The sequence below is a fragment of the Amblyomma maculatum genome, chromosome 1 (genome assembly GCF_055883805.1).
Source record: "Amblyomma maculatum isolate TAMU_Amacu chromosome 1, ASM5588380v1, whole genome shotgun sequence".
NCBI lineage: Eukaryota > Metazoa > Arthropoda > Arachnida > Ixodida > Ixodidae > Amblyomma > Amblyomma maculatum.
The window spans coordinates 430639352-430653163 of record NC_139344.1 but is presented as its reverse complement, the minus strand read 5'-3'; the positions used below and the strand labels follow the sequence as shown (position 1 = coordinate 430653163).

At 42.3% G+C, this 13812-nt stretch overlaps 1 protein-coding gene across 1 annotated transcript in view; it reads left to right on the top strand.

Moving 5' to 3' along the window:
- LOC146209378 (uncharacterized) overlaps positions 1-2315 on the top strand; it is a 77879-nt gene extending 75564 nt beyond the window's left edge. Inside the window, exons 6-7 of the mRNA XM_084580175.1 lie at positions 16-96; positions 2165-2315. Coding sequence (XP_084436301.1) covers positions 16-96; positions 2165-2301 — 218 coding nt within the window. The 3' untranslated portion in view covers positions 2302-2315. The remainder of the gene's footprint in view (positions 1-15; positions 97-2164) is intronic.
- Positions 2316-13812: the final 11497 nt, after the last annotated feature.

Genomic DNA, 13812 nt, shown 5'->3' with positions numbered 1-13812 from the left:
TAATTTCTTTTTCAGACCTGACAACTAAAAAAGGAAGATTCTATTACACAGACTACAAGAGCTGCGTAGTTGAGGAGCTGGAGTACCAAGGACACCGTAAGTCACCCGTGAGGGATATTCGTTGTCAGTATTGAGTTAAAAGTCTTCTGTGTGCTTATGCACTATTGAATGCATAAATACAGGTGGTGCTTTGTTCATTTCGGCATTCCATGTGCGGTTTTGCGCCGGAAACGAGGCTGATGCATGATTTGATGAATTGGGCACTAATATAGCTGGGAAACGATACTTGAGTCGTATTGTAGTATTCTTTTGTTTATGCCCCCAGAAACAGGAAGTTGTCTAGATGAGTAAAGAGAGCTACGAAGTCCATTAGGTTCGTAAATGAAAATATCGGTGCTATGCAATTATCTGAGGGGAAATTCTAACGGAGGAAGTTAATTGCCTCAGGATGCGAATCGTAGCCGACCCAGCTTTCAAGTATTCTTTTACTCTGAATACAAAAGGAGCATTGGCATAAGTCCAACCTACACCTGAGGCACATATGCAGATCCCGAGACATATCAAAGCGCTCGGCTTTTGACACAGTAACTGCACCACCAAGGTTTTCTCAAACAGAAGTGCAACTTATTGAGAAGGGCTGCACTTCGCCAACCTTAAGAAATGCAGACTTGCTATTTGTGCCTTCGTGATGCAACATGTACTCTCCTTTTTTGTATTTTCAAAGAAGTATTAAGTGGGAGTTTCAACTAACAAATGTTAGCTAGTTGGAAATTCAAAGCTTCTCGCGTCTCTGTTCCGTCGTTTCCTGTGTTGCTCCGATAGTCACCTTGTCTAAGATACTGTAGGATTATATTTGAACGCACACCTAAAGGTCACATATGAAATACACCACTCTTTGACCATCTTGTTGTTGCGAAATAACACTTTACTTTATTAGAATGCTAGCTACTTATGGCCAGAGTACTCATTTGGGCTTAGCTTTCATATTTGCAAATAGAATCAGAGATGAAGCTTGAGCAGAGTGGAGTTCTGGGTCAGTTGGTAAGACGTGATTTATAGAGCAGCTTAGTGCTCGTCCTGTGTGCCTCTCTTACCCTCGCCTGTCTCTCGCTAAGCCTCCCTGTCAATGAGTGATGAAACATTCCATCTTAAAGCAGAACTATGTCAATATAATTTACGCCTTCTACCATCTGCCTTATTGAAATTCTGGCAAACGAAACTGGGATGATAGCTATACGCTGGAATGTATTTATGTGTGTAATTATTTCGCCTGAAATACTCTTTCCATGGTATTCGGCGCTATTAAACATATACTATTTGCAAAATTTCAAATATATACAAGTGATGCATCACGGAGGGACAGGAAAAATGCACCAGTGTACAGAGCAATATTTTTACGAAAACGGCGGAGATAAACACTAGCTTCGTGAATTCCTATTGCTTTACCTTTTTCGGAGCGCCAAGAAGCGTTAGTGAAAGACGTGAAAGACGTTTGTTAGTCTCAGTGCGGACAGAGGAGAGTTTCGAAGAAGGAACAGTTAATTGAATTACGCTAATGTAGGTCAGCAAAAACAAAATTTTAGCACTGATCAGTTTCTAAACTTTTCGCGTAGCCATGGACATGCTCCTGTGGAAAACTGCAGAATTCTAGACCCCAAGTAGCGATCTTTATTTCCATCAGATTAAGTATGGCATCTAAATATGGCCACCTAGCGTTGCCAGGTGGCGCACGGCTGTCCGAAAAAGACGATGACGTCGGACTAGTGCTAGCGTTCTGAGGCCGCGTTCGATTACTGTGCTTCCCTGGATCCAGGTATTGGAACGTTCCTCTCCGAGGACTGTGTGACTATCCTTGAGAACTATGTGACAATATAATACATTACAGAAACGCTGTCCCTAGATCACAACAGTGTAAATTTCTGCCTTAGTGACAGCCTTCTACGAAAGGGTTAGTAGGATTATTTTTACTATGTTTCCAGGTCATTTATTATTTGCTTTCTCCAGCCTCATTCCGTAACTCGTTGATTTTGTTCAAAAACAGCTTCTAATGTGTCCTTTCCTTCATTCATTTTTTGTCCTTTTGCCATACACGTTTTCAAAGGATCCCTGGATTAGTGGATCCTGCTAGTTATTAACTTTAATGAAATTTTCTCCCTTCCTCTAGAATGCATCCTTTGGGTAAGAAGAGAAGTTAAGGATTCTGTGCCGCAAGGGTGCATCGACCAGTTCGTGAATACCTGCGGAGTTGAATTTCCGGCGCACAGCAGAGATCTTTGCGATGACAATGAAGACGAGCAGTAGTTGTGAAATAAATGATCCGGTCTTGTGCACAGTCATTTTTAAGCAAGAAATACAAACCTGTAAGTGTGAGCACGCAAATGGTAGCGAATGTTTGTTTCGCACTTTTCTTATTCTCTTCAAGGCTGATATGATCGACTGATGCTAGTATCATAACTCCATATAGAGCGGCGTGAAAGATGTATGAACACGTTCCATGATGTGAAAGTGCTACCTCGAGCAAATATAGTTAACATGTACTCTTTGTTTTTTTAACTCTAACCCATTACGTAAACTTGCTCCTTATATAAGTTTCATACATGATGTTTTTCTCTATGTGGCATCTGGTTTTTATATACACCGTAACGGAACTGTATCTCCAGAATATCATTTGGCTCTATTGGCGGTCCACCAGAGCTGAACTCCGAGTGAGAAATTAACGTTGTGGTTTTGTTATTTTGTCATGGAATCTTGCTTCGGCTGCATTTTTAATACGCTGAATATCTTTACTGTTCTCAACCTTAAAACGTTTGTTTACGATACGCCACCATCCGTGCGCATACTCCCAAACACACTCAGAATATGTCGGGATAATGTTCCAGTTTCAAATGACATCCCTTCGACTTGCGTGGCAAGCTCAGCCGGAAGTCAGCTGCCTGTGCCGATATAACGGGACGGCCTTTTGGTGACCAGCTTTCGCCGGTTCAAGCCAGACTAAATGTAGGAGTTAAAATTAACAAGCTAAGCTAACACTCTACAGGAAGAGACGATACAGGTGTAATCACACTAATACGAATGCAATCAAAAGAGATTACGAAAAAGGCAATGCAAAGTACGCAACTAAAGAAGCTTTCAGTAAACACAGAGGCTTTAGAGCACTGAATAATATACGAGAGAGTCAGAGCAAATAAACAATAAATTGCTCACCGGGCACTATCACAGTCTGACGTCTGGAGACACAGAATGTGGCCGTCAAGTGATACGAGCACCGATACCTCGCAGATCAATGGGCTCTCCGAGCAGCGGGTTGACACCGGAGGCTAAGCCGCATCTCTGCAACACTCTATGCAACACGTCTCTAACACTGGCGGGCTGGCTGAAGCGACGCAACTTCAATAAATAGGGCACTCTGCGTCTCTTTGTTACAACACGCCAAGCGCCGGCCCTCACATACACGTAATTTCGCTCTGCTGCGTCCTCTCCTCCTCCCGCCGAGACTCGCGTCATCATAAGTCAGCTCCCGCCGAACTTTCTGGAGCGATCTGGTTGGTTTCTCGTCGGGTGGGTCACTGTCACCGCCGAGTAATGAGGAGGGGGTGACGCCGATGCGCGCAAGGCTACGAGTTCTCCCGGGCAAAGGGAGACATTTCCACAAACCTCTGGAACTATCCATGCGACGCCACGCGCGCATTTCTTTCACGCCGTGCTGGCTCAAAGAAAAGGTACGCCGATTTCGTGACCGGAGTAAAAAGGAACTGCCTCTTCATGAAAAAATATTTCGAAAAAAAAAAACGTTTTGCTGAATAAAACTGACGTGAAGGCCACAAAAACACTGATTTATGAGACGACATAAAAGATGCGAGAGTCCTTTTCTTAAATATAAGGCTTAACTGCGCAAAACTACAGTAATTAGATAACTAGATAAGTCGCCTTCTATGTATTTAAGCCTCCACATGAAGGCGTGCCCCATTATTATGAATTTATGCGTGCTCAGTAATGTGCAATTACAGATGGAAGGAACCTTTTCCACAAAAGTGCAAATTTGAGGCACTTTACGCCATATCTGAAAAAACGAAGTTGTGCACTTTCCATTATTGGGAGAGGAATTATTAGGAAGCTAACCGTCTTCTCATGGCACAGAAATATGCGTAAACTTATGAATGCCCAAGCATTTGCGCCCTCTCTGATTATTGACAACTGATCTGCGGTCATCATCATCATCATCATCAACATCATCAACAACCTGACAATACCCACTGCAGGGCGAAGGCCTCTCCCATATTTCTCCACTTAACCCGATTCTGTGCTAGCTGCATCCACTTGACCCCAGCGAACTTCTTAATCTCATCCGCCCAGCTAACTTTCTGCCGCCCCCTGCTACGCTTTCCTTCTCTTGGAATCCAGTTTGTTACCCAAAGCGACCGTCGGTTATCCTCTCTTTGCACTACATGTCCTGTCCATGCCCGTTTCTTCTTCTTAATTTCCCCTAGAATGTCGGTAACTTGAGTTATTTCTCTGACCCACTCTGCACGCTTCCTATCTTTTAATGTTACCCATACCATTTTTCGTTCCATGACCCTCTGGGTTGTCCTCAACTTAAGTAGAACTCTCTTGCTTAGCCTCCACGTTTCAGCCCCATAGGTGAGCACAGGCAAGATGCAACTGTTGTATACTTTCCTCTTGAGCGATACCAGTAAGCTGCTTGTCGTAATCTGCGAGTGCTTGCCAAATGCGCTCCATCCCAATCTTATTCTTCTTGTTATTTCCTTTTCATGGTCCGGATCTGCGGTTACTACCTGTCCTAAGTAGACATAATCGCCTACTACTTCCAGTACTTGGCTACCTAATGTAAACTGCTGTTCCTTCCCGAGGCTGTTGAACATTACCTTAGTCTTCTGCATATTGATTTTCAAGCCTACCTTTCTACTTTTGCTGTCTAGGTCATCAATCATTATTTGCAGTTCATCCCCCAAGTTGCTTAGCAAGGCAATGTCATCAGCAAATCGCAGATTACTGAGGTATTCTCCATCTACTCTTATCCCTAACTGATCTGCGGGGCTTTTGATTTAATCAGAAGGTCATTATTTCATAGACAAGTAGGGCAAACCTTGAACCCACACTTCAGTGCACAGTGGAGAGAAACATAAGAAAGGTTTGCAACGTCGTGACGTCAGCACGGCAAGTGCACAGGCATTCTAGACGATATCTTTCAAAGAATACTGGGACAATAAGTCGAGAAAGAATAAAGAGTGGTTCCAGGAAAAAAAAGAATAAAAAGGAGTATCAGACACTTGTGACTTTTTATTCTACCGAAAAAACAGTGACACAAATATTACCGTAAACAATGCGCTTAAAAAGGCTACCCGACTGTTCATAAATATGCTACAGCCTTTTCTCTGACGTCCGGGGTGTATTACCGACATTTTCGCTTGTTCATTTAAGGTTTGAGTTCGTGTATTTTGTTTCAAGTTCTGAATTCGGCCGCAAAACACAAATCGGTTCCAGTCTAAAATATTTTGAACTGGTTGAAAGGTATGGGAGGGAGAATATTATTAAATGCGGTATAGTTTTGTAAACAACGTTTTTCGTGCCAAGTGCTTTCGCGTGTGACTCTGGTATGGTAATTAAAGTATACAAATTTTACGCATTGAAACGGGGAGACCCTAGTGCAAAACCCAGTGCCACTGGGTGCCAGCGCCCCAGCACCATACCTGATTATGGTCCCAGTATGACGCTGGAAACTGGACGCACTGGGACGCGGCATACTGGGACGCTCCGCACTGGCGGCACTGTTTGCCCGGAATAAAAAAGGCGTGGGATAAAAATTAAACAGTAAAAAGTAACGAAAGAAGTTAGGTACGTAAAAAACATAAAAACAGTAAAAAAATAAAAAAAATTAGTGCACCAAGCGCGCCTCGAACTATGTCCCTAAGCACATATCACTAGCTCAGCACGCTAACCAGTCGGCCACGCCGAGAATTTTTTTTTCCTGACATGGTATTTATTATACAGAAAGGGTTATGTACACAGACTATTTACAATTCCTTCAGCCATTGCTGAGATGCACTACAGAAGACACAACGTTTTAAAAGGCAGGCAAAAATAAGCACCGTGTCACCAGCGGAAACCAATCAGGTTGAAAGTCATTTTCATCATAAGTGTCCTTCAGTTGCAGCATCATTCTGCTAAAATGGAGTCTAGGTGGAACGACAGGTTCAGCGTTGCGATCCGACATGCGTGTCTTCCACAAGGAAGTCCAATAAGGAAAAACATGTCATATGGTTCGTAATCAGATTGTGTAACAGCAAGATACCGCACACTGTACGAATTTAGAACAAAGTTTTTCTTTAGAGTTCTTTGCAGAACATCCCAAAAAAGAATTGCGGCTTTGCAATTAATGAAACAGTGCTCAATTATTTCGGGCACATCACACAGACGGCAGTTTACAGAAGATACAAAAATATTTTTTCTATGGAGCCATGTGTTAACAGGTAGAGCTGTGCTGTGAAATTTAAAGAAAAATGTTTTCGTGCAAGGAGAAATCTGCATTTTGCGCACCCTTTTTAACACATCATGATCCTTAAAGCCAAAGTATAAAGAACGATACAGTGGTGGCGGAAAAAGCATTGCTACCAAATCCTTGTATAGTATCTTGCGCGAAACAGAATATAAGTACTCATTCGAGAATCGTACTGTCAAAAAACTCACCGAAGCATAAACTTCCTGCATAAATCCCAGTAACTGCGGGCGATCAGTAAAGTCTGAAGAAACAACTAAGTCGGGAAGCAGATTCATGAAATTAACTTGTAGGATTAATGCTCTAATAATAGGATGTGAACAATCACGAAAAAAAAAAACGGGCAACTAACTGCCTTACATACAGATGCACTAAGCCGAGCCCCCCTGCACAAACAGGTCTGAATAGGTTATCACGCCGAGAACTGGATTTGCTTGAAACATTTCTGCATTTTATGTCATGAACCGCATTTATAAGGTTGGGACTTCATGTTTTGCAGTCTACAAGCCATTGCTACCGCTCTAACAATTGCAAATTCTTGATCATTTTAGCTTGCTGTCTGCTCTCACGACTTGCAAGTAATGTTCTGGGTGCCTATGCGCGCTTTTTTGTGCACTGGAATCATTTTAACATGTGGAGTTTGACATCGCTGGCAAATTTATCAACGCCGGCTCTTGGGTGGTGCTCTGCTACCGTGGGCGTAATTTTCGCTGAACATGGAGCTTTAGTAGAAGCCTTCAAGGAAAAAAGTGTGACCAAGCATCAATACCGGCAAGCACCGCAGCGATGACCCTAATTGCGTGTAACTAAACCTTATGTGTATGTAAACATAGCGGGAAGCGTTGCGATGACCGAGGGCTCAGCTGCTTGATACGCAGAGTAAGAAGGAGCGCAAAAGCTTGAGAAACACCAAATATTATGTATACAAGTGCTGTATGTTGTTGCTTTTTCTCTCATGGGCCCATCGCTTGGTAAACTACTCTCTTCCTCGTTTTAGTTTTTCTTTCTGCTGTTTATACTGGGCCGTGGTGCAGGCTACGCTCGCCGGCGATTGAGCCCGCATTGAACATTTTGGCAGTAATCATTGTGTTAGAGTGCCCTTAAGATCAGCTGTGAAGTTGGTTATGCATGGTAGCCCACATTATTCAATTCCAGCTTTAGTAGTGCGTTAATCGTCAGTGTGCCATGAGATCGAGGCGCGGCGGTCGTTGTCTCTCTCGAAACGCTCGAAACGACCTATCGAAACATGGAAACTAGAACAAAAGATACTGCCTTTGTTTTCTTACAAATGCGCAACGACTTTGCAGCAAAAAGCGCTTGCTTGAACCATATTTTTCATATGCGCCCCATGGTCGATTGAAAGTACGCTGTTGCCCTGTTGGCCCCTGAGGGATGCTACTCCGGCTGACGCCGCAGGCCGCACCGGCTATACCGGGGCACTGGGACCAGTGCGGCCCAGCGCCCATACAGCGCTTCTCCCAGTGCATCGCGGATGCCAGCGACACACCCAGCGTCAAAAGTCTAATCCCAGCGTTTTTCTCCCATCGCACCAGTGCAGCCAGTGTCTTCCCGTTACTGCTCCAGTGAATATCGCAGACCTCCAGCGTGCCCAGCAGATCCAGTGCAAAACCAGCGCGAAAATCTTACTGGTTTCTGACTGGAGACGCTGGTTTTTGCAATAAGGGAGTTTATGACCTAATACTCTTGAATATATTGTGTTCAAAATGATGCATACAATCTTCTGACTACAAAAAATACTAATAAGAGTGAAAATATATTTCGCTTTCTACTTTTATTGCGGACTGCTTAGATTAGCTGCATTTTATGTTTTCTGGCTTGAATCTCTTCTGCTTCATACTTTGAAGTAAAAAACGGTTTTTTAGAAATAACAAAATCTAAATCGACCCTATTATAGCATACTATTTATTGATGCAAGGCATCTCCTCGATATTCACCACAAGGGTAGATACATTGGTGCGTTTGGATTAGAAATAGTTTTCGGATAACAATCTGTTGTTTTTGCTTTCGCCTCAAGGCATCAAGACCACAGATAGAAATAAATTAAATGTGGCTGAACTGCACCAACGCTGGGTTGCATACCGTAGTCGTTATTAACTTCCATTCTTTCTCAGTGGATTTAAAGTACACTGCTATCGCTCTATCCTCTTAGAGTGCGGTAATTGGCTTCAATACATTACAGTACACTAAAATTAACTTTCCCCTTATTTGAATTTCTCGGCCTTGGCCCAGAGACAAAACCCCAGCCTTAAAGTAAAACCTAAAGAAGGCGATGTCCAAACACACTTAGTTTGCCAGTGGACCTATTTAGCTAAAACAGCGACATTTTTACCAGCCACCAGAGTAGCTGAGCGGTTAGGCGGCTTGACTACCTGACAAGGTGAACCAACTGAGATACCGGTGGCGGCGGCCACGTTTCTATGCACAGAAATCTTTAGGCGGCCGTGTAATGTGCACCTCGGCCCAATTTAAGGAATTCCAGGTGGCTGAATTAATTCGGAGCCTCCACTCTGGCGGTTTAATTACTGTGATATCTGAACAAGGAACTGTTTCGGATACCTCCACTATACCGACATCCCATAATAAGCTCTGAAAAAAGCCTCTACGTGACTTCAAGGAGAACTTGTCTACATCGCAGAGGCAGCCGCCGACATCAATGCCTCTCTTGAACTTAGGCTACTACCGGAGCCCATTTCATTCCGGAAGGATGCCATGACATGGATGACGGTCCAGTTTACGTTCTCAGTGCGATGTTTGCCATGTACCCAATTTACCTCCCACTTTCTACGGATCACATTGCGAAGGCCGCCAAGTATGAATCGAAAATTACGACAAAGCGGCAGCCTCCTGCAACAAGGACGGCACCCCAAAACTGCGGTGCGTATCTACTGCACCAATTCTGTTCACATAATTTTCAATTTATTTGTTTTGACTAGCCATCCTCCTTTTAAGATTCCAGTTGCATTTTTGTTTCTTTATTCTGCGCCCTATTCCATGTTTTGCCTCCCACATGTTTGCTATCAGCTATCTCCTCGGCATCGTCCCCTTCCAGAGTCTTTGGCGCCTCTCCAACGTGGCGCATGAGGGCCTCCGTCCATTTTTCTTTGTCTGTAATCCTCCGAGCGGCAGGTTTCTCTCGCTTTTCCCTAAATAGTTCGCAGTGCGTAACCCTCTGTTGACACACACGGTGCGTCTCTACTCCTTATTCAATTATGATCGAGGTTAGAATGAAATGGTCGCTGTCGAAATTTTGCTCCGAATTTTCCCAGTTCAGATCTGTCTCGCCCGGTGACGTCACCACTAGTAGTGAGATCATCACCGGACGTGACGTCATTATGGAGGCACATCCAGTTATTAGACATAGTTATACGTGATGGCATGATCGTCAGCATGTGTTAACGTTATCGTCAAACATTTTAATGCACTATATATACCACTGCTGACAACATAATTTATTTCAAGGTACGACATAGTACACTACTGATGACGTCATCATTCTACAATTCAGACGCACTCTAGAATATGTTCACTGCACCAGTACGTTTCACCAAGCAAACCCTAACAAAGTTTATTAATTGTTTTTAGGCCTCGTTAGACGCATATATCAAAAATGTTTTCCCATAAAAGTAGCAAAGCGCAACCGGTCTGCACGGAAACCATTGGATACTCGTCAGCTTATGAGTAAAACTTGTGAGAAGCATAAATTATATAAAAACATTATCAAAACGAAAGAACACCGTGATATGCAGAGATTGCAAACATACTCTAATCACTTAAACGAAGAACTTGAACGAGCAAAAAAAATAGTACTATGCAAGCAAACTTATCTCTATTGCTGGTCAGACGGATCTTATGTGGAAGAAATTAAACAATCTTTTTTCTTCCTACAACAGTCATTAAAAAAATTTGTTATCAACCAAACTAGAGTTCAAATCTCAGCATAAAAGTTAGTAAACAAATTCAACAAGCATTTCATTAACCTTCCTAACCCTCTGTAAAATCCCTATGAGCACTGAAAACATATTTCTGGACCCTTTCTAGCAACAGAAAGTACAAAGCGTGTCTCAAGAGCTTAATAATACCACAAGGGCAGATATATTTGGATTGCAGTTAAAATCTATTAAGTGTGTCCTTGATATGCCCTTTCCGCCTCTCACGCATAAATTTAATCTGTGCATTGTTGACTCTGTCTTCCCTTCTAAAATGCCGATCGCTCGTGCATCCCTGATATATAACAAAGGTGGCAAAAATAACTCAGTAGTTACTGGGCTATTTCAGTGCTCTCTGCATTTTTGAAAAACCTTGAAAAATAATTCATAGGCGCTTTGCGAAGTTTGAAAAGGCAGAACACATACTAACCTATTCACAATGAGGAATCCGTAAACACTGTTCTTCTGTGCACGCTCTATTAGATCCGAGAAAATACATTTTAAAACAACTGGATCAAAATAAAATAGTTTTTGATCTGTTGAATCATGAAATATTAATCCGAAAGATTCGTAATAGTGGTTTTCAAGGTTACACAGGATCTCTTGTAAAGTCCTATTTAAGAAATCGACGGCAGGCTGTCGGTATAAAAGAATATGTATCAAAGATAGAACTGGTTTTTCGTGGTGTTACTCAAGGTACCATATTTGGTACTTTTGTTTTTATTATATTTGTCAATGATATTTTGCTGGTGTATGCTCCTGCAAAGCATATAATATATGCTGGTGATACGAGCATAATTTTCTCAGAAACTGAGGTAGATGACCTAATAGATATAATATATTCTGCACTCTTCGATTTATACGAATCTACAGAAAACAGTGACTCACAAGTTAATACCTGAAAAACTAAAGCACTCATTTCTAAACCAAAGATATGTAAATCAAGCCAGCAAAGCATGTTTACTTCAATAGTGTTCCTTTAGATAGAGCACCAACATTTAAGACGCTGGGCGTCGTATTCAATGAAAACATGATCTGGCAAAATTATATCTATTTTAATCGTACACAAACTCTCCCAGATAATTAGACTGTAATATCGCCATCGCCACATTTTGCCTTCCAAAGCAATGCTCGCAGTTCACCGTTCAGTGTGTAATTTTCGCCTCAACTACTGTAAATTAGTTTGGGCCGAAACATCAGAAGAAAACTTAAGAAAGTTACATAACTTACAAAAACTATTGGAAGGATTGCTCAATTATCCCCAGAACGTACCACACCCTACAACTTTTCCTTAGCATAAGATACTTCCGATTACGAAACTTTAGTTTATGCCGCGTCTTAAAACGCTAGATTACTAACACCACGTCTTTCTTTTCACAGTGCAGTTATTACTAAACTCAGCTACAAATTCTACGAAACAAGAAACATCAATAAGTGGCACATTAAAACATACACAACATAAGGCTGTAAAATGCTGTAGAATACTCAGCCACTTCTCCTAAATTCCCTAATTCTTAAAAATTCCTAAAAAGACCAGATCCAAGCCCTTACGGTCGAGGTCCAGAGACATTGAGCAGAATTGGTTGCCATCGAAGAATGGCAACAAAAAGTACAAGAAAAATTCCAACAGCTTCAAGATGGCTTGAGGAGAAACAGGTGAATTTCTCATCTGGCAGTGGAAATGCCCAGGCTTCCAACGCAAGCGAGCTCTTGTGCAGCAATACCTTAAACTCGTATATGCATGATTCGCCTTTCCTGACCTGTCGTGACGGTACATCGCGTGCCCCTTGTCGAACATAACCAGCATTTCCTTAAACGCATCGAAGTGTTCTATAATTCAGGTACAGTAAAGGAAAGACGCAATATCTGTCACTGGCGGAATCCCGCTATCCTTCTAACTGTACACGAGCGGAATTATGAAGAGCGTTTCATGATCCAGGGCGGGGCGCAAAGAAATCACTAGCCTGTGGCTCAAGCGATGTCTTAAAACGTTCTCATTTCGATCAATCCGTCAAGCACATATACATCCACTGAGGCTGCTCAAGCTGACTGCGGAGAACATACCTGAGAAATGTGACACTTTCAATGAAGATGTCCTTGACCGACCGTACATTTTCTTCGGTGTGCCTATATGCCATCCGCGTTTTGCAAATTCTGTGGAGTATGGGAGCTCGTCACATTTCATGTCGTATTGGAGCTCGTCACTTTTTACGAGTAGAAACCGGATGCCCTAAGGATTAATGGGTAGTTCTTTTTTTTTCAGTTCTTTGCAATATATCCCTATGAAAAACGGGATCCCAGCGGCCTATAAAACGTGATCGATGGTTTCTGGTTTTTTACAGATTGTGCAGTTCAGGGTCTAAGGTACAAACATTGCCACGTGTTTACAGGAAGGGTACCAGAGTGAAGCTGGAAGAAAAATGATTTGACGGTTGGTGTTACTGCCATCTTCATAACTCTATTTACGACATCTTGTCGTGCGCCTCCACAATATATAGATCGATATAGAAGTAAGGGTACAAACAGGTTGAGCTAGTTCTTGTACAATTTTTTTCTGGATAAAATACCAAGATACTCAACAGAAATGGGCACGCAAAATGTTTCAAGGAAAAATAACTTCTCTTAAAAATCCAGTCACAGCGCGATTTCTGGCCGTATATCTGGACACAGCAAAGTCCGGAATCACGTTACCTAAGTGCACCTGCATCATTGTGCGCAACAAAGGGTCTGTTTGATCGCGCAAGAAAAAAAAACACGATACAACTTGTCTCAGAAATAAGTTTGAAAGACCAAGGTCACTGCTTGTCATGGGAAGAAACAAATTAGTGTGGCTAGTTCGCTCCAAATTTAAGCTCCAAATAAAAGCTGCAAATACTATCTGCATTTTCTGAACATTCAAGTGGAACATGCATAGACATTGCAGCAAATATCAAATATAGGTAATCACAAACAAATTGGAGACACCTGCACGTGCGGACACTGAGAGGTGACGCCATTTCCACCCATCCGCTTTTTGCTTAGTCTTTTGAGTTGTGTCGTTCCACAACTCTCTGCTGCTCTTCTAATCTTCTAAAGGTACACCCAAGTACTTCGCTGGAACAGTCGTCCATCGCATATTAGCAAACATTGCCGGTGTATTGTCCCATTGATTTTGCCAGTAACCATTGCTCTTGTTCCAATTGATTTCACGCCCTGTCTTTTTGCAGTAGTCACACGCAACTGAACGACTTCTTTAACACTTTCGCGATCTGCACAAAAAAAAAAAAACCTGCGATGTCATCCGCGCAAACAAGTACTTTTACCTGCGTAGACTGGAGAATGAACCCGTAGATACGCTTATTATGTATCAAT